This window comes from Botryllus schlosseri, chromosome 3, assembly GCF_051294905.1.
Source record: "Botryllus schlosseri isolate E-star chromosome 3, Bs_hap1, whole genome shotgun sequence".
NCBI classification, from domain to species: Eukaryota; Metazoa; Chordata; class Ascidiacea; order Stolidobranchia; family Styelidae; genus Botryllus; species Botryllus schlosseri.
In genome coordinates, this window is record NC_137238.1 from 6,264,609 (window position 1) to 6,292,147 (window position 27,539).

A 27,539-nucleotide genomic window follows, 5' to 3' on the forward strand; every position below is an offset into this window, starting at 1 on the left:
TAAAAAATGAGATTTGATGATTGATCTGTCTTTACGGTACAATACCATATTCTTTATGGATACAAGGAATCCGCGGTTATTCAGAAAATGGTAATACTTGAAAAAAAGCGCGTAAACCAGAGAAATAGTTGGAAAAAGCGCGTAAACCGAGGAGGGGGGGCCCTCGAAAGCGCGTAAATCAACCAGGGGGGCCCTAGTCGACCGCCTACCTCGCCTACCCCAAAAGCCACCACTGCGTACCACCTACATAAGTTACGCGTGCTGAAGGCGGTCAAAAATGTTTCCGTCGTTTATGACGTCACAATCACGAATTTGACCTATGCGAGGCGTCTACTATTAAACTAGACATTATCGGCCAGGGTTAATGGGATTCATGGAATTGTTTTTTCACCCCCAGTCACAAGAAGAACAATATAATGAAATAACAGCAAACAACAAACGTCAATTGTTTCAATGCGATGGCTTTACTTGCTTATTTTCCACTAGCTCAGCGGTTCTCAAACGTTTTTAGACACGCCCCCCGTTTATGATAGTGAAAAATGTCGCGCGCCCCTTATCGTCATATCACAAAACGCAACCAGAATGCTAGCAATCCCATTGAATAACTTGACGGCATGGAAGGTGATAACAGTTGATAAGAGAATTCTAAAATATGAAATTAGGACTATACACAGAGCAAAAACAAAGAATTTGAGGTAAATCGTGCGAAGCGCAAAAAAAAAATTAGGTTGGCCGTAGCTTCGCGCCCCCTTTCAGATGCTTTCACGCCCTTCAGTTTGAGAACCAGTGCACTAGCTGGTTGATGTGTGACATATGTTTGGTCACAGCGCATCGAAATTCATGCATGGGTGCAACAAGTCGGTTTCGTTTCTTCGACTTGATGGTCGTCAGAGATGAAAATCCTTGCTCGCACTCCCGTAGAAGGGAACATTAGCAGCTGGGGAAGAGCGTGAGAAGCTAGAATCGAGTACGAGGAGGCCATACTAAGCCTGAAGTTTATTGGAGAACAATCTTTGTGTTCAACCCCACCTTAACCAATAACTCCCTTCGGTCGAAAAAACACAGAACCTACTCGCGTACCACCTGGAAGACCTTCGCGTACCACAGGTTGGGAACCACTGGCGTAGACAATGCAGCAATTTCCATGACAGGACTACGTCAAAAGGCAGTAGAAATCGGAAGACATGCAAGGTATCCAGGCATTATTAGTTTCAAAAACAAAATTTACTTTGGCTTTAGCAGTTAATCAAAGGTATATCATCGGTACTATCGAAATCACAAGATGCATCTTTGCGAGGAACGCAAAATCACTATTGACACTACAAATGAATGCAATATACTACTTTACATTTCGTTACTGTAATATTGCGCATATTTCCACGCAAATTACACCTATTCAACTCATAAAAGTGATGCAGATTTACCGCAGAACTACTTTACACTTTTCAAAATACGAGGTGCGTAGCATCACCACTTGAGTCAGTAGTGCAAGTGAACATGAACAAAGCTTACTTGCGTATTCCGACAAAATATAAGCACTTCGCTACCGACCTGGTATGTCGATGCTATATAATATACATCGTTATACATAACATACACTCCCTTACTGATGTTGCTGTTATGAATATTCCGTCCATATATCTAACTTCAATTTTGAATATACATGAATTGTATAGTAACTTGTCCCGTAGCCTGCGCGTGAAAAGTGCTAATGTGATAGAAAACAAGGCGCCAACTGAAACACCTGCATTTTGGATTTCTATCATTGTAAATGTGACTCTTTAGGGGTGAGTGACTCAGCAACCATGGTCCTCGTCGCTCGTCGCTATTTGTTTCGATGTCGACTGATCTATATGATTGACTAATCTTGACTATATTTTCAGCAAAATTTTACGCCAGTGTATTAGTGCGGAGCATGATTGGATACCCGGCCGGATTTTTTTAAATTTCTGCCGGAGCCGGATCACTACTTTTTCTGTTACGGCAAGAATCTTCATGGATAAGCATGACTTTTATAACTAAATACCTACCAACCCACCACGCGCAAGTAACCGCCAAGCCAGTACGGAAATAAACGAGGATTATTTATAAATTCACGGAGTCCCAATACCGTGTAGGGCCGGATTTCTGGCCGGACATTTTTGGCCGGAGTCAGACCAGAGAATTTGTCCGCTCCGCACTACAGTTTATGTATCATGGCTGCGGTAATTTCCGTGTGTGACAGCCACGAGTCAATCTCTTCCTCTGGATTCACGACGTAAGTAGGCCTAGTACAAAGATTGGTGCGTGCCTGTCGCTATATGCTTGCATGTCACTAATAACGCAGATTGGATTACGTTTATACCCTGATTATGCTCAGTCCTGCTTATGTCTTTATTTATTCATGTTCAAGATTTGTGGGGACGATTTTGTTGTTTACGGATCAGGAAACACACTAATTTGACGATAGGGTGGATACATATTAGCCTACATGACAGAGTAATTAGGACGACAAGGCAAAAGGGCGATGGTTTTTCGACCTGAAAATCTCTAATCAAATCGGTATGATTTGAAAGCTACTTTCACTTCTTCCGGAAATGTCGAGGACGTTCTAGCTGGACAGTGTGTCAGTTAGACCATCACTCCCATATCACCTTGTAGTACGAAAATCATCATGTTTCCAATAATCGCAGAGCTGAGCAATGTACTGATCAGTGTGTCACCACAAAGGGTGTCGTGTTCGCATTTGGATGCCTCTTGAGTCAAGAGTCTTGACTAATTCTATATCGCAGTCGCAGGTTAGACTAGGATTGCCCTATTTTCGTGACTCAAATTCTGAACAATCTTTAGCGCCCACTAGTGGGGTTTAAATTGACGTATGAACAAATTGTCGTTCTGTATCACGTCACACCAGCAATGACCTGCCTATCGATTGTATACAGGAGTGGATTTTTGGCATCTGGTTTCTAGTTGCACCAGGTGCGATAAATTGTTAAACATCATAAATGAACTCTGTCGATAATATTGGTTCATCTCTATATTACTATTAAAAGGTTTATCCCCTCCCCGCCCACGTGATTGGAGTTGACGCTAGAGTGGTGGTGGTGGCGGTGTAATGACTTCGAAAATTCAGGGCACGTATATGTACAGTACAACTGTTGAACTGCGTTGCCTATTTTTATATCAACTTTAAAGTCATGCGGCCCGCGGCCTCGACGAATTTTGAAAAGAAGCCCGCGACACGTTTTGAGTTTGCGACACCTGCATTCAAATATTATTCCACCACTTTTCTGTAGAATCCCAGTCACCAAAAATTGTTTGTAGCGGACCCAGAATGATTATATTATTCCCCAGAAGAGTGGAACTACACCCCTAATCACACAATGGATGCGGGATTAGATCATTGGGTTTCGCGACATGACTTGAACAGCGGGTGGCCATGATGTACACCAGAGTTATACGATCTACAAGGGTCTTAACTTCCGCACCCCAACCCCCCCCCCCCCCCCATTGGGGGAGCTCGTAGGGGCCCGAAACTATTTCGCTGCTCGTTGCTATGAGGAGATTTATTCCATTAAAAATTTTCATCGCGCTTGGAGCGATTTCATGTTCTCAGCTGTCTAGATTCATATATTATTAGGAGTTACACATAAAAATGCACATGTTTTTGAGAAATATGCATATCGGCACCGGTGATTACCACGCATTTAACGGGACTATGACTTTAGCATAAGAGGTGGACCACAGAACATTTTCAAACCCCAAAATGGCCATGGCAAAATGAAGGTTGAGGATCCCTGGTTTACCTCTACACCAGAGGTCACCAACACGCGGCCCACGAGGTCATATTTTGCGGCCCGCGACTTGATTTGAGATTTCGGAAAAAAGCTTAGAAAACGGCTTACGGCAGTGGTTCTGAAACTCTGGGGCGCGTCCTCTTGTGGGGACGTGAAAGTATCTGAAGGGGGCGCGGAGCTGCAGTCAACTGAAAAATTTTTTGCGCTACGCGTGGTTTACCCCGAGTTCATACTCATAGTTATTGCTTGGTGTACAGTCCCGAATTCATATTAGAGAATTCTCCCATCAACATTTATAACCAGCCATGCCATTAAACTATCCGTTCGGATTGCTAGCTTTATGGGTGCATTTTTGATGTGACAATAAGGGGGGACGACAATTTTTAATACCATAAAGCGGGACATGTCTAAAAAGGTTTGAGAACCACTAGTTTAGGGCTTCTTCACAAGATCAAGCTTTACGTGGAGATGGTCTTTCATCTAGTAACGTATCTTGCTAGCCCCAAAAAGCGTTTCAAGGTATCGTGCACAGCTCAGAGTTCAAAATAAAATGAAATTGATGACGGTGAGATTCTGTTCTATTTTTATTCCTTTAATACAATGTTACTTCTTTTGTATGGCCCTTTCAACTATGATATATTACACTGATCTACAAATTTCATAAAGAAAAATTTGCGTCAAAATTTTTATGATTAATTTAGGCTAATTTAAGGTTGCTGCATCCAATTCTTTGCTCTGAATTTCAATATCACGTCAGATTTTTTCCGTATCAATTTTTCTCATTTTCAAGAATTATTCATGCCATCTATCAGAAGTATCCGGCAAGTGGCGCCATGACATCAGCTTGCGTGAAAAACGGGCTCAGGCCCTCATAACGTGAAAACTGTCAATCATGTATATTCTAATGGGAAATGTACATCTTGTAATGCTATTCCTGGCTTGAAGATATTTACTAAATCATTAATGCGAAGCCTACGGCACACAGAGAAAGTATGTGCTATCTCGACCCAGTGTTAATTCAATATGGTGTGCATCTTCGAAATGGGTTTTCATCGAGCTGATCTGCTGCTCAAGAACGATTGCAATCTCCACAAATTGAGACAAGCTCTACTACAGGTCAATTATTTATTTCATGTCGTTGGTTTGAAACAAACTAATTTGGTAAACGCTGCAACCCATAGTGTTTAATGATGTGATGAAGCTGGTTTACTGAGTGCCAAGGTTAATTTTATGTTAATAATTTAATACCTTGGTACGCAAGTATTTCCGACAAAATTCATCCAATACGTGGGTTAGACAAATCGTAGCTCTTCCCGTCGTTTCCTGCCAACTGTTTTATTTCCCGTGGCCGGCTTTTACACACTTTCAAATATAGCGTCTGTTCGTAAGATATGTGGATGTATTGCAACGCTGAGGCTATACGTTACTGACAAACTTGCTCCTCATCTATTTTGGTTTTCGGAATAGGACGAGAGTCGTCTTCTATTATTTGCGAGAATGAGAGTTTTCAGAAATTTATATACGATGCTTTCAGGACGTGATTTCTGTCGATACTTACATCTCATATTTTGCAAACGTGTAAACATATGTGTTACTATACGAATGATGGTAATCTCATTGATATTAATACAGAACAATCCATTTGTTTGTTTGTTTGATTACCTTGCAACTCAAACAATAACACCTACGCACAGTGCCACGCTACAGTTTATCGACAAACATCGGTCCCGCCACTGTGTAGCAAACGATTAGTTGCGTAATTATCTTCAGTTTGACGAGAGATGCAACTATAATCACGGGTTCATAAATTGTCGCTTTTTTCGAATGAGGTTTCTGGGAACACGTTTACGAGCTGACCGTCGCGTACTCAAGCAATAAGCAGTGGAATTCAGACCAGTGTTCGCCCTATCGACGTATAATGATGTATGCCATAGTTCAAGATAGAACAGATTAGTACAGGTTAACATCTCTAAATGCCCCGTCTTGCAGCTCTTTACTAAAGATAGATCGTCGCTGTATGCAGATCTCTGTATGGTATTACCACGTTCTCTACTAATATACATTACAATAATTACGCGATGTTGAAAAACGAAGTAAAATGACTCGTAAGACAATGGCTCGCCCATTCTTGACTCCACTGATGGCAAAGACTAAACATAAGCACTCGCATAGTTTTGGTAACTTTTGCAGTTGATAATGCCTACAACACATACAACTATACTCCGCGAGAAGCGTTTATGGTCAAGGTTCATGTCTTTGCAAGTATTATAGAGATGTCGATCAGCGAAGCGATATGTTCCACCGCCACAACACCAATAGCTCACAAGTCCAATCCGCCTCATGTTCCTTCCTCGGTATTTATTTTGGTTTTTTATCGCTACCCAACCCAATCCGCATTACTTGTGCATTACAAAAACCCTATGACGTAAGTGGGCCAGTCGTGTGATGAATAGTGTATGTCGAAGTCGAGTAGTTGAGTGATTCAATTTCATTTCGAATATTAGGCTTTAGGTCACAGGTATTTGAGTCACATTCTATAAGAGATTTATTACCGATTTAGCGAGTCAATCGCTATTTTACATAAATGTCGCTTCCGCTTACACACGCATTGAGCAGCTCACGAATATGAATATACTAATGTAGTAGACATTATACTACGGTTTCAATGGCTGAAGGAGGACAAGATTTACGTGGTCGGAACGAAAACCCATCACTCGAACCAATTATTGCTGGTGAGTCTTCATACCCACAAGTTGCATGGGATAACGGAAAATAATAGTGGTTTTAGACTTTGAGCCCAAGGTATTATAGTCTTGCGCAAATACTCGTCACCATCAACGAAAATTGCTGACAAGATTCCGCCGTGGGGGAAATAGTGTTTGCATCAGCTATATCGAGGCGAAACAGTTCCGCTCTCAAAGCCCTCCAGCCCAAAACTTCAGCTAAATGTTGACGCGTGTCGTGGTCTTGTGTTCCGATGCCGGAACCCGCGCGCCCGAGCAGTCGCTCTCATTTATTGTAAATATTGTAGATTGGTGAGCATCTATAATTGAAACTGTTGCTGTTACTTTATGCTACTGTATACCGAAATGATGGCGTTCGTTATTGATTCGTCGACTCTTTTAAGTTTTAAATCTTATTCTTTCAAAAAATTCTCGTATCTTTGAAGTAATTTTTCCCGTTTTCAATGCACATTAGGGCTGTTCAAAAATAACTTTTTCTTCTGGATTCCAGCCATTCAGGCATTCATTAGGAATTGGAATCTTTTTAAAACTCTTCAATGCAATATTCAATCGAATGAAATCTGACCATATTAGGAGTTGGCAGCTAAAAGATCATAAATCATCATTCAGAATATCAACCAGATGTGAAATGATGAATGTGGCCATAACACTATTGATACGTAATAAGACCAACTCTTTACTTCATGGGATGAAAATTCAATTCCGATATTCAGTATAGTGTGCCGATTATTCAGAATGGCCTTACAAATGATAAATTCACCATAAGCATTAGGTCCTTGTGAAGCATCTGATTGTTAACATGGCTTATTTACATTCAATAGTTTTGGATAAGTAAAATACTTACTGCGGAGCCGTGAAAACTTCCTGATGAAACTGCGTCGCGATCTGTATATTCGCAATAATCTCATGATCCTGGAAAATCGTCAATTTAGTCCATTTGAATTTTGACAGGAATCGCTACACTGGCGGAAGCTGATCAAGTGTCTCAGAACTTCGAGAATACCACCGTGAACGTTATTGCGGGTGACCAAACAAATATTACAATCAATGGTAAGAGTAACATCTGCAAAAGTGTATAGAGCATAATGATATCGAGGGAGATCGCAGGTGTTGTCCAGTTCACTCAATTTCTCACACAAGTAGGCCTATATACATTTATGCATGAATGCGACAACTACCATTGTCGCGGATGTTTTTGGAATATAGCTGTCAAGAACAAGCTACGACTGAAATCTTGTGAGCTACGTTCTTTATTGGTTTTCCCATTTACATAGTCTTCAAATGACTTTACTTCACTTCTTAGCGCAACATGTACATTGTACAATGTACATCGTATACATTGAAGTAGTTTACGTGGTGGCGCGATAACATATGTGATATCTCAAAGTCGCATGTATTGCAATCTGCGCAGTTAGCATATTGGCCAGATAAGATCGATTCGGAAAATCAGTATAGTAATCAGTATATTATTTATTTCCAAGTTTACTGTTATGCTCTTGCATTTATGTTGGTATCGTTTGACTCTAAATTTTATAAGACTTGTAATTAGTGGTATTTATTATTGTATTGCTTACGTATTTATACCATGTGTTCCGTGATTAAAGAATACAATATTAAACTGACTCAACTAGAAAAAATATGGAATACATCTGGATCCCCGACAATGATCGCGCCTAGCGCGAAAAATTTTTCAGATTCACGAATGACTTCCGTAAATAATATTTGTAGTTACACAATACTATCAAATATTTATCCTTCCTCAGCCCATGTGATCAGATTCACCGGTATTGTTAATGAAGGAAGTGTGGTCGAAAAATTAGGGGAAGTTATAAATGATGATTCATATTCGGGTGGGCCAATTGATATTAGTCACTTTGTTGCATACTGTTATTTCTTGTCGGTATTGTGGTAAGATATTGGAATACTATTAACAAATTTCTTTCGTGAGGACCACACGATTCCAATTTGGTATTTCCATATGGGGTGTATCATTTTCCTTCGCTGTTCGTATCTGTACTCTGGGGCTGATATCACAAACCGCGCTACCGTATTAAAACCGAAAAATGACGTCGCATTGAATCGCGCTCAACGTGACGAAAATTTTAAGATCAAATGAATCTCTCAAAGAAATAATATTCTTTCAAAAATTCGCTAGACAATTCAGAAATGCAAATGAAACAACATTATAAATTACAACCACGTGGAAATAATGGTCAGAATATTATTCCTGGTACAATTTCAACAGATATCCCATTAAGCTATCACATGTGATATATAACAGGAACATGAGCTATACTTTCTCATAAAAAAATATCTATTTTACAGAACACCACCATCATGTACATCATTCTGAAAGTCCTGGCTATAAATCAACTAATGAACATTTAAATGTGGATGCAGGTAAGCTGTAAAAATAAATGGAAAGTTGTAGCTATTTTATCAAGGTATCGTATTTTTCTGAAACTTTTATCAAGTAATGAACAAAGTGTAAAGGAATGATTAAAATGAATGCTATAAAACTATTTTTAGTTTATGGTTCTATCACCTTAGATTAGCATAACGAAGAGCTATGTGATAGGTGCTGGTTACCATACGTCCTCTATTAGGAGGATTTGCCCTCCTTTATCTGGTTTTTGAACATGTCCTCCGAGGACGCGTAAATGTCCTTCTTTTTTACAATTCGTCGTCTTTTACAGCTTTCACCGCTATTCGAGTGAAAGGGGGCATAAATGGCGCTAATTAAGAAATTCGTGGTTCGATCGAGAGCAACGACCTTTTTTTAAGTGATGACCTTTTTTCAGTCAACGCACAATTTTTTTTAGCACAAATAGCAAAATCGGTGATTTCAGATTTTATCAACCACCTTTTTCTGATTCGTTAAAGGTGTCCTCCTTTCCCGATTCCAAAATATGGTAACCCTATTGTAGATAAGGTTATCTCAATGTTATTCATGGCGCTACAGTTGGCGTGCAAGCCTGAAATTCAACATAACATCCGCGGGCAAGCACGACAGTGCCCGAAAAAAATTAGAACAAGTAATATGACTTATCTTTTGGCCAAGCCCGGACAAACGGAATCACTTTGTATCTAGTCTTTCGAGGTCAAGTTTTGTTGATTATAGATTAAAGGAAAGTCCAAAAGGGAAAGTCCAAAATTCGACAGCTCTGCAGGAGCTGACAGCGAAATACTCTCATGTAGGTTTCAACCCTAAAGAACAGAACATGTATGCAGGATCGATTGAATAGCGAAGAAAGAAACGGAACAAACAGACACTCAACAAATATAAAACTATTGCGTTATACAATGGAAACTTTGAGTATCTCATATCCTAATCATTGAAGAAAACTTGCGCATATATGCAACTTTTACTGTAAATTTTGTTAACATTGAGTGCAAATTTTTCACGATTTTAGTGCAGAAGAGTTGCCCTAGTAATCATCTAATCAGGCAAAGAGACCAGTTAGGATAACAAAAAATGGTTAATCGGCTATTATGACATGCGCGCCTAGGGAAACACTATATTTCTGGAATAAATGGCTAATACACACACTCGTTCTCTAAATTAAATTGTCTCTCAAACCCTATTCCCAAGTTCCCAATAATGTCTGAGGGATATTCGTGATAGTGTTTTTGATAAGAGCGCGAAATTACACAAGGGACAATGTGTGTTTGTGTATGCTTGTGAATTGAAATTAATTCCTGCTCATGATCGTTACTCCAATAATGCTTTGGGTAAGCAATCAACCAATTGCCACGCTGCGAACTACTCGATACGACATCACAGAACAATGTGATGGCGTACGCGACGAATTGCTGATTAGATGTTTGCATTGTTAGAACATCATCCGTAATTGTCGCGCAATGGCACTTGTCAATATTTAGTTAACTCGTTACTCACACAGCGCATCGTGAAGTGAACGGATTATATAATTGCATCATGGTCATTTTAATAGGGATGCAACTCTGGTGCCTCAAAGGCAGATATTCTGAATTTATCCGCTTCCTTTGACGAGAACTGGGAACGGTCCCACCATTATCGAAACACTGGTATTTGGTAGGAATATTATTCTTATTTATAAGGTGACGTCATGGGCTTATATTGCTCATAATGCCGTTGAATAGTCGCGCCATTTCACGTAGGGGAGATGTGGTACCGATGGATCAAAAATTGGAAAATGATCGCTGGCCCCAAAATGTTCAGCTAAAAACAGCAGATCTTTTGCTGGCTCAGCACTTTGATACAAGCTCTACCTATCGCGCGCATATACATGAATATCTGACTTTTCAAAAAATATTTATAGACGTTCAAAATTTGTTGCTCGAACGTATCATCGGTCCCCACCCGGTGGGTCCAATGGCACACGACACGGGGACCTATGAGACATATACCCTAAAGAACTCAGATGTGACAACTTTTCTTGCTCAGTATTATAATCTAAGCTACAGCAAGCCAAAGAAGTATGTTTGGTCGCAACCGTCAAAAAATAGAATAAATAGCACCTTAAATATTGTCATAAAATCACGTTTCGATTTAGGCTCGAACTTATAAGTTTGAGGGTACATACATATTGCCCGAAAATCGACAGTGTGACTTCAAACTACCTCGTTATAGCGATAAAACATCATATGCAATTAGTACATAAATATTTTCTGTACGTAGGCATGTTTCATTTGTTTCATGAATAGTATGCTTGATTATTTTGCTTGATTTGGCTATTGTATCATCGGTCCCCACCCTACGAATTTTATACATGAATTGAAAAAAAATCCACTCAAGGAAGGTACTGAAAAAAATAATAGGTGCCATTATATAGCGTGATACAAGCCCTACACTTCACAATAAAAATGATTGCTGGTTTGTTCGTGCTGAAGGTTACAAAGAAAAATGTATATGTCGATCTAAATTTAGTTTACACCGCCCAAAACAAAAAACATCTGTGAGAGACCCCATAGCTCGCGCACGTCGACTTTTTTTGTAGGTGAGGAAAGATTTTGCCAGCATGCAATCGTAGACAGGTTCACGAAGTGTAATCATGAAATGATCATAGAGAATTTTCAAAGTATTTTCGGTCCCAGTGATCCATCGGTACCACATCTCCCCTATATAAATGCGACTGTTTGCCTCGATATTATTGAGCTGAGTGCGGGTGTCAAAACACCACATCATTGGTATAAAGTCGTACAATAGTATATCTGTAGATCTGTGGGGTGAGACGGAGGTTGTGTCGTATCAATACTACCTACACCGATACAGTACGATTTTACGCATATATGAGAGCTTCATAATTGGCTCATGAAATCTGTCTCCCTCCGTAATATACATGTGTGGACCTATATGTGTGAGTGTATGCGGTGGTGCTAATTTGCTAAGCAGATGTACCGGCCCAGAGAACTATCGATTGACACGCGCACCTCGTCAGAAATAGGCCAATCATCACGACTCGCACAACGAGGTCCATTGTACTATGCAATAACTGGATAGACACACATGGTCCCTAAACTATTCTATTTGGCGCATCGTCGTCTCATTATCCTTGAAATACCCTTATATTGAAATCGAAACGAAGAGCAAATGTGGCTCCCGGTTAAGAACTACTGATATCCAGGGTTTCCATTAATCAATTCAATATGCACTGCCCTGACGTAGGCTACACTGCACTTTGCATGCTGAGGCTGACGATTACCCCTGACTAGTGTCAGCTGAAAATATCGGGCTTATTCCAATATTAAGATATTATTTTATTCAACATGCATTCTAAATGTGGACAACTAAACAATCAAATTTTCATGATCATGATAAGTCAATATTATTGACACACGCGTTGTACTTTTTGGAAATAATTTGCCTTGAAATATGATCTGTATAGTTATAGGTGATGAGAAGCATAGATAAAGATCATACTGCAAAAGACTCGGGCGTCTTATTACCATGCTATGAATCGACAAGAGCATAGAAGATAAAAACTTCAGGACCCCCGGTCGAGACTCTACCTTGTTGAAGAATAGATAAATGTCATTCTGTGGAACATAGTGGTCGTTGTGACCTTGACTGGAGATCTCGCAAAATTAATGACTATCATAATATTTAAATGATGGTCCGTCATTAATCGACGTCAGTAGTGTTTTACTTGACAATTCTTAATCAGATAAATGCATTATCATGATGCTTTCAGAGAAAGGATTTCTGACAAAGACCAAGCTACATCTGCGAAAAGAAATAGGTAACTCGGACTCGGGTGGTTATGATGATTCTTCTATTGCAGGGACTCCCCACCTTTTATGGGGGCGACCCTAAATTTTGCTTTGAAAATGTTCCGCGACCCACCTCCATTTAGATGTGCTTATTACTAAAATAATGGTACGAATTTTCGCTCAAACCTACTGAGGGCATATGCGAGAATCTGGCGACCATGTGTGCAGTATTAGCGATTATAAAGGCGTTAATCTCCGTCTATCATGACTATAACAACATATATAGGTTTACTGCTATAATTCCTATCTATATCTATTTGAAGTAGCCAGGTTCGAGTGCTATGTGATATTCTGCGTCACAAGAAATACAGATCACGAATTATAATTTATTCGGACGCGCCGAGCGTATGTGCTAGGGAGGAGCATGGACGGGAGCCGGATTGGATAGCCGGCCGGATTTTCCCCATTTTTGACCGAAGCTGATTTGGAGCCGGAGCAGTCCTTTTTCTGATACGGCTGAAGTCGGATCGAAGCCGGATGCATACTTTTTACTAAGGATATGACAGCCTTACCATCTTTCACCCTCGAATTAATATATCAAAGTGAAACGTTCATGGCAGCAAACAACCTGTTAAGTCCAAGTTGGCATAATTCATCCAGATAAGGGTATAAGGTTGGATCTTTGAGTTGTTCATGTCCTGTTTGCAGTGTTTCAATCAATATTCAACACCATCCTGAGATAAGATGATTATTATCGGAGTTTTCCGGACCGGATCACGGTCATTTCTAAAATCCGGCCTGTGAGTCGGACAGGAGTCCGACGGAGCTTTGAAAAACAGGACCGGGGTATAGGACCAGAGAAATTGTCGATCCGCTCCACACTAGTGTGTGCGTGCATGCATGCATACACATAGCACTTCCGGTCACTTGTAGTGTCCTGGAAGGAAAATTTCCGTCCAATTGATTTCTATGAACACGACACTTTAATCCTCATAATGGTGGTCAGGCACCAACCTTACGATATAGTAGGTCGCGTTTCACCATAACGCCTTCTGATCTGATGCCCTGTTTGCCTTGCTTGCATTCCCTAAATGTCGTTTTTTATCATATTTTGCAAAATGAATTGGAACTTTCATAAATACGCCGCCGATATCCTCCCGGTTAATTCCTACAATAGCCATTAATATTTAATTGTCATCTTCCCGACGTTTAGAGAATAGGCAAAGATTCCTAGGTTGGGAACTCGTGTTCTAATGTGAACTGGCGAGTTCTCCAAATTGAAAGCTTTATTGAAGTAAAAAAAGGACTGTCCCTCTTTCGTCCTATAACGCGCGGTGTTATTAGGTCCGATCATGTTAAGACGTTTGTATATTTCTTGTGCCTAAAACAATTAAAATAAAAGAAGATTCTAGTAGAAAGAGTCCTAAAATACTACTGCCTAAAAGCAGTACGGAAGTACAAGACCGATACCGCATCATGATCATACATTGATGGTAATCAATCAAGTAATCATGGGTTAGCGTGAGCGTACGCTACAGTCCTCCTTGTTGTTTTACATGATAAAACATCATTACATAATGATTTATAATTATTTTTCCAGGGAGAGGATTTCGGATAAAGACCAAGCCACATCTGCGAAATGAAGTAGATATCCGTCAAATGTTTCCCGCCCGTCCTACCATGATGGTCTTAGATATGAAAGGTACTAATCAATTCGGTCGTGACGTTGAACAGATCCGACTCGATCAGATCCACGTTGCCGAGCATGACATATGTCCCAATCACGTAACGATCCTTGGAGAGGCTGGAGCGGGAAAGACAACACTTTCAAAAATATATTGATTAGATGTCGATGAGGGAAAAGTTGAGACACTTAACAATATCCAACTCGTTCACTTCGTTCAAGCCACAAAGCTGCAACAAGGGAGCAAGATCACTGCCTTCAATCTTCTTTTCACGGAGCAAATGGATCATGACTCCGAAACCGAACTAAGTCTCGATGAACAGGAGGCTGGTCGGAAATGGTTAAAAAATAATTCGGCCAATATATTGATAGTTATTGATGGTCTCGATCAATGCCAGGAAAAATTCCTTTGTAAGGAATACCCTAGAGTCAGTACGACCAGAAAAGCAAAAGCGAATGATATTATTGCCAACATAATGTCCAAAAATATATGGCGCGATGCCCGCGTTCTCACTACATCTCGGTATACCACATATTGGGATTTAAAATCTGATCAAAGGCCTGACAAAGTAGTGGGCTTGAGGGGATTTGATGACAAAAACTTAAAAGATGCAGCATTCTCCAATACTCTTGACGGCGATATTATACTTGACGCACTGAAAGATGCGTCACCCCAATCACTGAATTTGTATCGCAATCCCATGTTTTTTACTTACACTACGAAACTATTCAGCAATGATTACTCTAAAATACCTGATAATCGCTCTGGTATCATGTCGGCTTTTGTCCGAGTATGTCTTGGTCCATTCGACGACGACCATTACGATAGCATCACAAGACTCGCTTACAATGCAATGCGGGAGAATAAATTTGTTTTTCCGCACAGTTATTTGAGGAAACTTAATATTAATCCCAATGTTCTGACCAACTTCCTGTCTACTGGGGCTACTCTCGAGGATGATCAGGATACACCCAATTCTTTCGACAAATTTTACCAGTTCTCACATCAAACAATGCAGGTTAGTGGTGATTTCCTGTTTTCCTTGATTCTAAAATGGGCAATAACGAAATTTTGGAATATCTTATTTTGAATGATTCGATATTGCAGCATTTCTATATTTACGCTTTATCTGATTTGAACACGTGTATTGGTATGATACAGAAAGGAACGATGAGTTCACGTCTGCGTTCGCATGCGGACCGCGATAAACCAGAAGTTCGCGTTCGCATAAGAACATTTGTAGGTTCGACTCTGTGACCCTACGACAAAATTCTTTCTATATTTCGGAATTGGTTAACCTTATTTACTGGCGTTCGCTCCTGCTGAGAGCCAGTGGAAATGCTTCGAGTGGAATAACTTTGGCAATACGAACATATTGTTTGCTGCAATATGGAAAGTAAGTAGTTTTCGCTGACATCCTTCAAAGTAGAAGAGGAAATAGTCTGGAAAAGTCTGGACTCGGACATGTCCTGGAAAAGTCATATTCAGTCCCTAGACACTAAATTATCACCGAAGTGCGGCCTGTTCTACAGCCTTGGACGCTTCACGCAGCCTGGGTTCTTCTCTTTAAATCCTTAATCCAATCGAAGTTACAATATGGCATTCTTTGGTGGGGAGGGGGCTGCCAATGAAACTGCACTCGAGCCACTGCAAAAACTGCAACATAAGGTACTCCGTATCATAGCCAGAGCCCCACAGGGGCCTGGTTGCCCATCCAACAAGTCGCTGCTGAAGAGATCCGGTGTCCTAAACATAGATGATATGCGGAAACTAGAAATCGTCAAGTTGAAGTGTCAGTTCCACTACGGTCGTTGCCCCGAATATTTCAATGACTTTTTTACCTCGGAATCAAAAACGCACAAATACAACACACGCGCGTACACGTCGTCCAAATATCATATGATCGACTGAAAAGATCATCGCTCCATCAAATATGCCGGACCTGATGTGTTGAACAATATCCCGCCTGCTATGCGACAGTCGACGAGCATAGCATGTCCCCATTCAAGTCAAAATGCAAGCAACGACTACTGAATGAATATACTAGTCCATCCTCAAAATTACCGGTTCACAACTGACTTATCGATCTCGCCTTCAATGACATGCCACCCCATTTTTGTTGCTTGCTTTTTTCTATATTATCTTCTTTACTTTTCATTCAGTGTACAATCCTCCTCTTTACATCGCCTAGGCCAAGGTGGGTGTCTAATTTCATAGACTACACCAAGTCGCTTCGACACCTTCATCTTTCATTGTTTCGCATTTTTGTGGTGTATTGAACTGATAAAATTGCTAATAAACCAATGTTGATGATGACGAAAAGCCGCTGGAGTGCGTCGTCTCCTTTGCAAATAATATGCACAATCTACCTTCAGAAGAGATGGTTTCATTTCCAGGAATTTTGCTGCGCACTCCACGTAGTCAATCTTACCGTGGATGAAATTGAGGATTTCGTTACTGAATTTTTGAACGACAGCAGTATGCATATGACAAGACAACTGTTGTACGGGCTGATTTTGAATGAAAAAACTACTAAATCGATTAAGAACTACATTGCAGGTAGGAGTATTTGATTATCTATTATCTGGTGCATGTGTGTTCGTACAGGACTGCTACTAGGACATCATGTTGGGATCAGAGTTGGATCAATTGTAATTTGTAATTGTAATTGAATGTAATTAATTACATTTTTCAATGTAATTGTAATGTAATTGTAATTGAAGCATTTTTATTTTGTGTAATTGTAATTGTAATTGTAATTTGACAAAAATTGTGCTCAATTACAATTTCAATTACATTAAATTGCTATTGAGACCTGACAAGCACAACATAAAATAATTGACTTATATTGCATTCTCTTTAAATGTCGACAAGGAATTTGGTGGATCCATTCGCGGAAGCCCTTGACTGCGCCCTTGCGGGCGAATTTTTTTTTCATTTTTACCGCTGTACTGGCCTCGGCTGCCATTGTATACAATTTTTAGATTACTAACCAACGGATGGATTCGCAACACGTGGCTCACGATTGAATACGCCGAGAAGTGAACTGCTGAGCCGGCTAAAAGCAGCAGAATTGCATGATAGTCCCATAGCTGGCGATCCAAGAGTCGATATTTGATATGTATGGTCCTAATCGAAAGCTAGTGTCGCACTGATTCCACAATAAAAGTATATTTCCAGGCAATGGTACCATCCCAAAATAGTCGTGAAAGTCTGGAAATCGGCATTGTTCTGAACAATCGCTGGGCGTAATTGGTAATTGTTGTGGTCATGCTGCTGCAGCGCTCCCACTTTTCAGAACAGTCGGCCTTAAACGGCTATTTTGGAGCAGTTACATTGCCCTGAAGAGATTTAATTTTGTATATTCGGAATTAGTATATCAATAGCTTACGATGCATCAAATTTGGATGCGTGGATCGCCAGCTCTAGGACTACAAAGTTTGCAGGTTTTAGCCGACTCTGCAGTACGCTTGTCGGTGCATTCATCCGTGACTCACATCTTGCGCATCTATCCGTGGGTTGGCAATCTACATCTCAACGCTAACTATGACGCACTCCTCCGCTATGCACTCGGCATTCACCATCCGGAGCATATATCCACGAATGCATTGCGAGAGCTCACAGGAACGGTCCCATGCCGTCTACTGACAGCTGAACGACGCTTCCGCCTAATCGGCCATCTAGTGCGGCATCAAGACGAGCAACCAGCCGCCGCCCTCATCAATCACATTCCGACGGAGCCATGGTGCAGAGGTGGCTGGAATCGGAAAACATGGCGCTCGACAATGGAGACTGACCTAGCGCAACGCGGGCTGTCGCTTGAAGACGCCCACGACCGCCTACGTTGGAGACGCTTAATACGAGCCTAAAACTGATTATCTTGATGTTTTTTGTTTCCTGTTTTCTTTTGCCCTTTTCATTTTATTTTATCTAATTGAAAAGTCGATATATATAATCTACATTACGATTTCAGATCACGATGATGCATCGTTACTTCGTCTGGCTAACTAACCAGACCACTGGATATTATATAACGTCTTATCTGACAAAGCACGGTTTTGTTTTTACTCCTCATCCTAATTCCTACGTCCCTCGATAAAAATAATATTATTTCTTCAATTATGTACTATATACGCAAATCCAATACATGCATATATTATAATACTTTTTCAACGACATACTGCACCCTATCCTTAATCCTAACCCATAGGAAATTAGGTAAATAACATTTTACATTTCCAAGTACGTGAGCCATAATTACCTAGCAGACAAAACACGCTTATATTACTTCACAATATCATCTTATATAGCATACTATGTACGCACATAAACGCATTTATTACTACACAATCTGAACCAGACTTGAATTGTTCTTAAATACGACGCTACGGTTGTCAAGGAGCACGGTTGAATTTATGATTATTCAATTACATGTTCAACAGCAGCAATTGTAATTGTAATTGTAATGTAATTGGTGCATGCAAGGAGTAATTGTAATTGTAATTGTAATTTGATATTTTTAGCATGGAGTAATTGTAATTGTAATGTAATTGAAACATTCATGAAAGTAATTGTAATTGTAATTGTAATTGAACTGAAATAATGTAATTGATCCAACTCTGGTTGGGATGTATTAATATTGTGTTGTCCATCAGAGACCCTGTCCGGGTATGTCTGGCATGAGTGTGATCGACAGCATATAACCAAAACGCCCCAGAAATACTTCACGTATGATGGCCCACTGCTACCGCAGTCCGAAAACACATCCCACACACCCCAGGCATGATGTTCTGGTAACAAAACAGAACGAACATTTTAAGCTTGCCCCAGATATTAACCCCGGGTGACGACGCAGTCTGAACACCCCTGGGTCGTACAATAGACATGATTTCCTAGTGAAAACGCAGTCTGAACACACGGCAGACATACACTGAGATATGGTATTTGAGTGGCAACGCAGTGTTAACACTCCGGACATACGCTAGACATGATTTTGAAGTGACAAAGCCTACTGAATACACTTCAGACATACTCCAGAGAGATTTTCCATTGGACAACACTGTCCTAAAATACCGCAGATAGGATCTCCGACTGGCGAAACAATCCGATACATGATATCCTAGTGACAACGCAGTCTGAACACACTCCAGACATGATGATCTAGTGACAACACAGCCTGAAAAGTGAACACATTCCAAGCATGACGTCTGACTGGCCAAACTGTCCTAACACACATCAGACATAACATCCGAGTCACAATGTATTCCAAACACAACGTGGACAAACCTCAAAAAAATCTTGAAATCGAAAAATGTTATGCGATGCAGGCAAAGCACCGAAAAAGTTGAATAAATATTTACTCTGCCGCTTGACGCATTGGGAAAAAAAATTGCCACGTTGCGTCATGATCGACCGGTCTGAATTTCCAGCGCTCGACGTTTGACGCGTCCTCTAAGCTCACGAATTTTCTCATTTCGTAGCATCGATAAGACATAATCGACATAGCAATCAGGCATATTTGTAACTTGACGTTTTAGAAACAGTGTCATACAAAGGGCGTATTAAAGTAATGTACAACCAAGTGAGAATGTTAAAGAAGACCAAGGGTGGCCAACCTGAATGCCATCGACATGCAAATTTAATTTGACTCCCGAATTTCCGAGTTAATTGTAATTAGTCTTGATATTTTCTTCGTGCTACGCGCGATTCACTGCCACTTCATTTTTCGAGCATATACTGTAGTACCGCCCTTTCAATCTGAGCCTACAGTACAGATGCGAAAAACCGAGGAAATGATGCGCCGCATATTGAAATATGCTAATCGTGTCCTCCTCGTGAATGAAATTTGTTTCTGGTATACATTTGGGTGATTCCAACACTTTTCTTCCACTAGTGACTAAACGGACAATCCTGATGAAATGTCAAGAAATAACAGCATGCAACTAATGACATGAATAAAAATAACAATTGGACAGCCCAAAGATGCATCATCATTTATAACTTGCCCTAGCTTTTCAAAAACACTCCCTCTATGAACTATACCGGTGAATCTAATCACATGGAATGGGAAAGATAAATGATTAATACGGATATGTGAAACTACTGATATTAATGAAGAAATTAATTAATGAAACTGAAAAGTTTTTCATGCTTCGCGATATCATGCCGCATCGCAGTGACTATTCATTACCTGGCCACTCGCGATTTCGGTGCGTATAGTAAGCCGATTTGAAGAAGTGTAGATTAGTCCAGATCTCGCCTGGAATGACATTAACAGTTTAATATGGGTATTTGGCGTCCAGTTGATCTATTACGGCTATTCGCTGGAATGCGCCCGTCAGCTTCATACGTAATCGAAATGCGACCGTGAATAGGAACAGGGTTGGACATCCCGTAAGTAGGACTGTGCACGTCGAGTACCTGGGTGAAATACTGTGGTCGAGTATAAAACTTCGAATCGAGTCGACTGTCCCGTTATTATTCATTAAGATTACGTCTGAGTCTACCAATAATATAATGAAACGCACACCATCATTATATCAAAACATTTCGTGTCCAAGAACATGTCTAATATACACAATAAATATCACTTCGCAACAAATTTCCGATGCCGTGGTCAAGGACGTAGCCAGAAAAAGTATTTGGGGAAAGGGGCTGAATGCAGTTCGATGACACAAATTGGGATTGGGGCGGTCGCCCCTTTGCCCCCCCCCCCCTCCCATCCCCCCGCCAATCCCACCACCCGGCTGTGCCAATGGCTGTGGTGTTAATATATCGAAAGGAGAATTATCCTTAGAACTTGACTCATAGTCGTTAGAAGCGTATAAATTCACTAATCGTAACAAATTGGCTGGCAATACCAGAATCATCAATGACAAAAATCGACTCATATTTGACTCATCCTCATTATAATGTATAAATCACAATTTCTCTAATATTGTCGTTATAATATAACTTTAACAGATAGAACAACATCGATCCAAGAGTGCCGGGGAATATTAATGAACAACCTTCGTGGAATGATAGAAAACGGCATCATACGAGATATTGAGACCGTTTTTCTCTTGAGCGAATGCGGAGATGAAACGATTCATGAGATCAAAGAGAACGTTCATAGCATTACAATCAATCAACCCGGCCCGTTGAACGGTCATATTTTGCTAGCCGCAATGATAAAAAGACTATCACCTCTTCAAGAAGTATATTGCGATCATTTCTATATGGAGCCTCCCGTGATTGGACACTTCAGAGACATTCACTCCCATGTCGAGATATTCAAGGTAACGTTGTAGAAAATACATTTATGCTACATGTACATTTACGAGTGTCAAATGCCTTGAATTTGCATATCATGAGTTGGGACTGTAATATTTGTATTACCTTTCTCGTGACACCCCTTGTTTCATAGACTGGCATCGGGTTTACGACCAGTTGTTGTTGACTGTCAATTTCAGTGTATGCATGAGTATATGCTTATGTTGTTATCCTAATAATCTATTTCTCGCACCGTATCGTGTTTACAGGTTAGAACTGTGGCTATCGCAGATACATCTATGACGAAACAAAACCTATCCTGTTATCTGATCCTTTTCCGGCTCTTTCGTAGCAACGAGCTGCTTATGTATCAATGTCATCTTACTAAGGAGAATGATGAAATAATTGCCAACGTTTTGAAGCGATTTGGCATTCAGGTATGCATCTCAGACATCTATATTTATTTTATTACTAATATGTGGTACAGAACTTCAAATTCGCTTTGAAAACAGCTATCACAGTGGGTATATTTGCACAATCGAACAAACGTATCGCTTGACGCGTTGGGTAATCATTAATCATATAGTGAGTGTCCGGAGTCAATGTGAGTTTGGAGTGACATTCGTAGTTGATTTTTTATCGTGTAACCGCTATTTTTATCTTCAGTGTCTTAGGCTATTCCGTTTTGTGATCGTTTTACTCCATTCTCATATCCGTCGTTATTTCATACGACCTCTTCGTGTCGTTTATTATGTCTTTGACCGTGGTGCATGAGGCCGTCCGACGATCAGCGTCATATCTTGCTGTTTATTAAACAACAACAACAACAACAACAACAACAACAACAACAACATTCGCTCTTCTTAACAAAAATGCTTCCTATTCATCATGAAGACATGCATTGTAACCTTTTTCCAACACTTTTTTCATTCATTGCATATAGAGCACTGGTTCCCAACATTTTTACGACGTGGCTCCTTTTAAAAAATTAGTAATCAATGTCCCCCTATTTTTACAAAAAATAGGATAATCTATTTGAAGAAATAGAACTGATTGATACAGCTACCAGCAGTTCGAATGAAAAATTGGTGCAAGTATAACACGCAATAAACATGATAGTAAAATAATTAGTAAATACATATTCAGGTATAATGTGATAGCTGAGCTTGTTTTTCACTGACAATGTCTTAACTTCTGGTTTGGTGATGGAAAGAGCCAGCCACATGTCATATTGAATATCCTTTTTTCTTCAGAATTAATGACATGCAATGGCATATCAATTGCATCAACCTTAAGCCCGTGTTGAAATGTGAATTGGAAATGAGTTTTACATTTCGCGTAGTCTCTTGCGACGTTACGAGTAACGATATTCATTAGCTGAGTTCACGAAATAACAACAATGTTCAACAAAATAATAATTATTGAATATGACAAAATTGCTTTCTTAATTCCAAAAAACTTGGCGCTTCAAGCCACAAGAAAATAACTGCTCACCGGTTTTTGTAATACTGCATAGCTGGTGCTTACTAAGCTGATGAAACAAATTACCAAGTTTTGCGTTTGTCGTTAGCTATTTCAGCACGTTCGTGAATCGCGTTATACCTTCTGTAAATCGGACGTATAGAGAATAGTAAAGAAATCACCCGCAAGGGTAATTATTTGTCCCAAGAGATACGGTTGATCGAGCTATTAGGCCAAGACCACTGTTTTCGGAGGTTGAAAGTGAATTTTAACCGGTTAAATGTGAAGCACGGTATTTGAGTTGCGTTCTCGAAACTTCTGAATGACCACCAACTGATTGATCGGACTACTATCATGAAGGAAACCGACATTTCATTAACCAGTAGCAACATGAAACCTGTCAGTATCATAAAAACGCCAAGACTTGTAAACAGCATGACCGACCGAACAAAATAGACCAGTGGTTCCCAACCTTTTTCGACTCATCGCCCCCTTTTCAAGCTAGACGCCGATCATCGCCCCCCAGATTTTGTGGACCGAAAAATCGGTAAACAATCTGTAATCATCGGCGTGTTGACTAAAAAAAAGGTCATTTCTCCGACATGACTCCAATATAGCCGTTTTAACGCGTCATCGCCCCCTATCGCCCCCTTCGCTATTTTCGTTTCTGTCGCCCCCTTTGTCCATTTTCGCCCCCCTATCGCCCCCTTCGTCATTTTCGCCCCCCTAGGCTGCCAAATCGCCCCGTGGGGGCGATATCGCACACGCTGGGAACCACTGAAATATACGAAAAAGACAAACGCATTGATTTAGTCGTCAACAATTATGGATTATTCAGTTCAGAGTACGGATTCAGTACAGAGTACGGATTGCTACTTGATTTTCAACGAGAGGAAATGAATGGTAATCGAGATTGCAACTTAAGCCAGGCAAAATAATATTTCTGCTTAGCCGATTGTGTGTTTGTCGCTATTTAATTCATGAATGTTCTCCTACGTCGAACTCGAAGGAAAAACAGATCGAGAAAACCTGGCATGGACCTAAAACACGGACACGACCATTTCAGCTGGGTATACTTAGCGTCACTGACGAATCGATGAATGAAGATGGGTACGAAGTATTCGCTCACATTGCGAAGCTCACGAAATGCAAGGAGTTGCAGATACAAAAGAGCTGCCTCACGAAGACAAAGTTGCAAGGATTACTGCGCGGCTGTAGCAATCACGGCACCGAGGTGCGTTCTGACGTCACAATTCGTACGTTGAGTCATTCATCAATACCAACTGCAGCGGGTTGTTATTCACAGCCTGTTTTTGGATCGGCTTATCTGCATCTCCATAGTTTGCCATCCATCTTAACGGTTGATAATATACCAGTGTTGCGTCCCTGGATGCAAAATGTAACTGCATCTCATTTCCATTTGCTCGAAATTCTTACTGGAATTATATAGTAATACTGAAGTCCATATTCCAACATCAACTGACCGGATAAGATTTAATATCAGACACTATCCACAAATATATTGTCCCTTTCAATGAATTAATCCTTTCTGAACCGGAAGGAAAATTGCAAATTAGAACGCATTTACGATCAACTGCGAAATTTGGCCATCGAGCAGACAATCCAAAATCACGGACCTTTTTTTCATTTACCGCAGAAAACAATACATATTTCAAATATTTCAGTTGCCAAGCATCACTATAATAGATGAATCGATGCAGGAAGATGGATACGAAGAGCTAACTCACATCTTGAAGGTGTCGGGTTGCAGCGAGTTAGCGCTTCAAAAATGCTGTCTCACCAAGACAAAATTGCGTATATTATCGCGTGGATGCCGTAAGCAAGAGATCCAGGTAAGCTATGGCGTATGGTTCACAGATTTCAAAAACAGCGTCCGTAATTAACATGGAATAAGGATTAGCATACCTTCGCCCTCATGTGCGTGACTAACAACACATAAATCATAACGCACCCGATGAATCCGAAGTGGTATTTAAGCCACCATGACGTCAGAGTACTTCCACATTGACGTCACAGTTGATCAATATTGTTATGGGACTCCTTAATAATTACAAATGAAAACAGCAGAGGTGGTCAGTAACGAAGTACTTCTACTTTTTTGAAGTACTTAAGTAGTTTTCCTCTACTTCTGGTACTTACTCTAGTAGATATGATTTTCGCTACTTCAACTTCTACTTTCGTAATATTTTGTGATCTACTTACTTACTTTTCGCTATTTTCAGTTTGTAAAGTAGAAGTAGTTCAATCTTCCAATCAGGAGGATAGCCTGAGGAATTTCGGGGCTGTTTTCACGGAGTATCAACATTTCATTTTCATAAAATTTGAGTAAAGCCTAGAATTTTCGTCGCGCTTCGCACGCAGTGGATGCTGAGTTACCAGTATGATTTCACAAAAGTATCGATGAATATAATTTAGGTAGCTGGTTGGCGTGGTTCCGTTCACACCACATTGTCGCCCTTCGCCCATATGAAATAATTCATCACAGTGTATATGGCTCATCATAACGTTTGAAACTGATGTTTCGAAATCCAGCATTTACTTGTCATATCGTAATCTAGCATGTCCATGGCGCGTCCTAACCTGAAAAAGTGGACTCTGACTTTTTTTGTTAGTTTTGGAGCTGTTTTAGCATACCACCTTTGAGATTTTCTGTACTAAAGGCATGAAAAACGTGTTCCGCTATTAGAAGTAGTCTTTATTTTTCATTTTCAATTCCCAGTATCATATACTTTGAGTTATAATTAATATCAGTTCTTTTGTCTGAATAAAATACATGTTAAAGTATAAAAGAAAGTGTAGTAGTGCCTTTAATTTCCGGAAATAAATCTACACAATGTAGTATTTTAGGGTCCCCGTATTTTTTATCAACGTTTACTAATTGCGTAAAGTGTTTACACTGTATCCTATACAACTTCTCCGTATTGCTCTTCGACTAAACTACGGACCTTATAATATGGGGGATAGCATCACACCATGCTATTTTCTAAAACGTGCTGTTCGAGAAAACAGAGGATAAGTATCGCATTTCCATATCAATACTATCATTTTCATCCCATGATGGACGAATGCCTGAGCCATCGAAAATTGGATACTGGCTGGTATGCATCAATATGAATCAAGCTCGTTACCTTTCGCATATAGCTCAATTTGCACCTTTTTACAATCCGTGTGAACGAATTACGATCATTTTCACGACTACTTACTTACTTGAGTAAGTATAAAGTCAGTCAATTCTACTTCTACTTCAAGTAGTTTTAGGTTGCTTATGGAATAAGTACTTCTACTCGTACTTGAGTAGATTTTAAATCGCTACTTCTACTTCTACTTGAGTAGCTTTATTGACTACTTCGACCAGCTCTGGAAAACAGCGGGCCAAAATGGCTCGTTGACCGTAAAAGTTTACCTCTCCCTGGCTTAACCGTTCCGCTCAATATCTTTAACCAAGACTACATCACCATGTTGCATTTTTACGTACTGCGGTCATCATCGTAAGAACATTCATGCTGCTCAATTAATGTCTAACCTGTATGTTATAACTGCTGAATCGACGACGATTTCGAGGGTTGCCATTATTTCATGGCGTATACAGCGACTATGAGTACAAGTCGTCATCGCATTACAAATTTTGAAACTCCTTTTCTTTTCAATGCAATCCTGATCATTAAATCGGCTACTGTTAGGCCAGTGTTTCTCAACCCCGAGTCCGCGGACTCATTTGTACGCAAGCTCAGTAATTTTAAGTAACTTAATCGGCTCGGCATACACGTTGGCAGATTGTCAACCTGGTATTTCCTCGGGTTTTTCAATGGAAAGACTCACAGTGAATTTATTATTTTAGGTAATTTTATATCGATAAAGCCTTAAGAAACGATCATGGATCCTAATTTAGGGGTCTACGGACTTGGTTTCAGATTGAAAAGTCGAAAATCCACGAAAATATCAGAATTTAGAACTTTTTCTTCCACTCCCGATATGATTTCGGAACATGTAATTGACAGACCTACGGGGCTCGTTCACTTTCGGACCAAAGTCATTGCAGCCTTATGGAGAAAACAGCTTTTTGGTCCGAAAGTGAATGAGCCCCGTCCTGGTCCGGTTTCGTCAAATTTCTATTTGAGAATTAGGCTGAGTGATTTGCAAAATACCTATTTTGAAATGTTAGTAACCTTAATAGCTGTCATAAAAAGTGCATAGATAGGCTACCTCAAATATGTGACTGGCGGTACTCAACTTGAATAGTGCTTTCAGAGCTACATTCATTGCAGTTTACCTCGGTGGCTTTTCGGGTTTCCGTTATCAAGAATTGACGGCACCATAAGAAGGAGAAAGAGTTTTTATACAATCTTTAAATATTCCAATAGTATATACCGCTAATTGTCTGTGTAACGTCTTCTGTGTGTTGTATA

General features: G+C 40.1%; 3 protein-coding genes and 1 long non-coding RNA gene across 4 annotated transcripts in view; all 4 read left to right on the forward strand.

The window, feature by feature from the left end:
- The window catches only part of LOC145436573 (uncharacterized), a 185,231-nt gene that overhangs the window by 71,234 nt on the left and 86,458 nt on the right, over positions 1-27,539 (forward strand). The window lies entirely within an intron of this gene.
- LOC145436604 (uncharacterized) lies at positions 6,372-14,565 on the forward strand. Its single transcript, XM_080313993.1, has 5 exons — positions 6,372-6,508; positions 7,472-7,570; positions 8,846-8,920; positions 12,694-12,741; positions 14,313-14,565. The coding sequence occupies exons 1-5, from the start codon at positions 6,442-6,444 to the stop codon at positions 14,552-14,554; spliced, it is 531 nt and encodes a 176-aa protein (XP_080170119.1). The 5' UTR covers positions 6,372-6,441; the 3' UTR covers positions 14,555-14,565.
- The window catches only part of LOC145436576 (uncharacterized), an 80,717-nt gene continuing 67,855 nt past the window's right edge, over positions 14,678-27,539 (forward strand). The window contains exon 1 of the mRNA XM_080313944.1: positions 14,678-15,415. Coding sequence (XP_080170070.1) covers positions 14,678-15,415 — 738 coding nt within the window. The remainder of the gene's footprint in view (positions 15,416-27,539) is intronic.
- Positions 21,508-22,088, forward strand: LOC145435285 (uncharacterized). The gene is made up of 2 exons (XR_013913784.1): positions 21,508-21,677; positions 21,921-22,088. It is a non-coding gene; the product is annotated as an uncharacterized LOC145435285 (long non-coding RNA).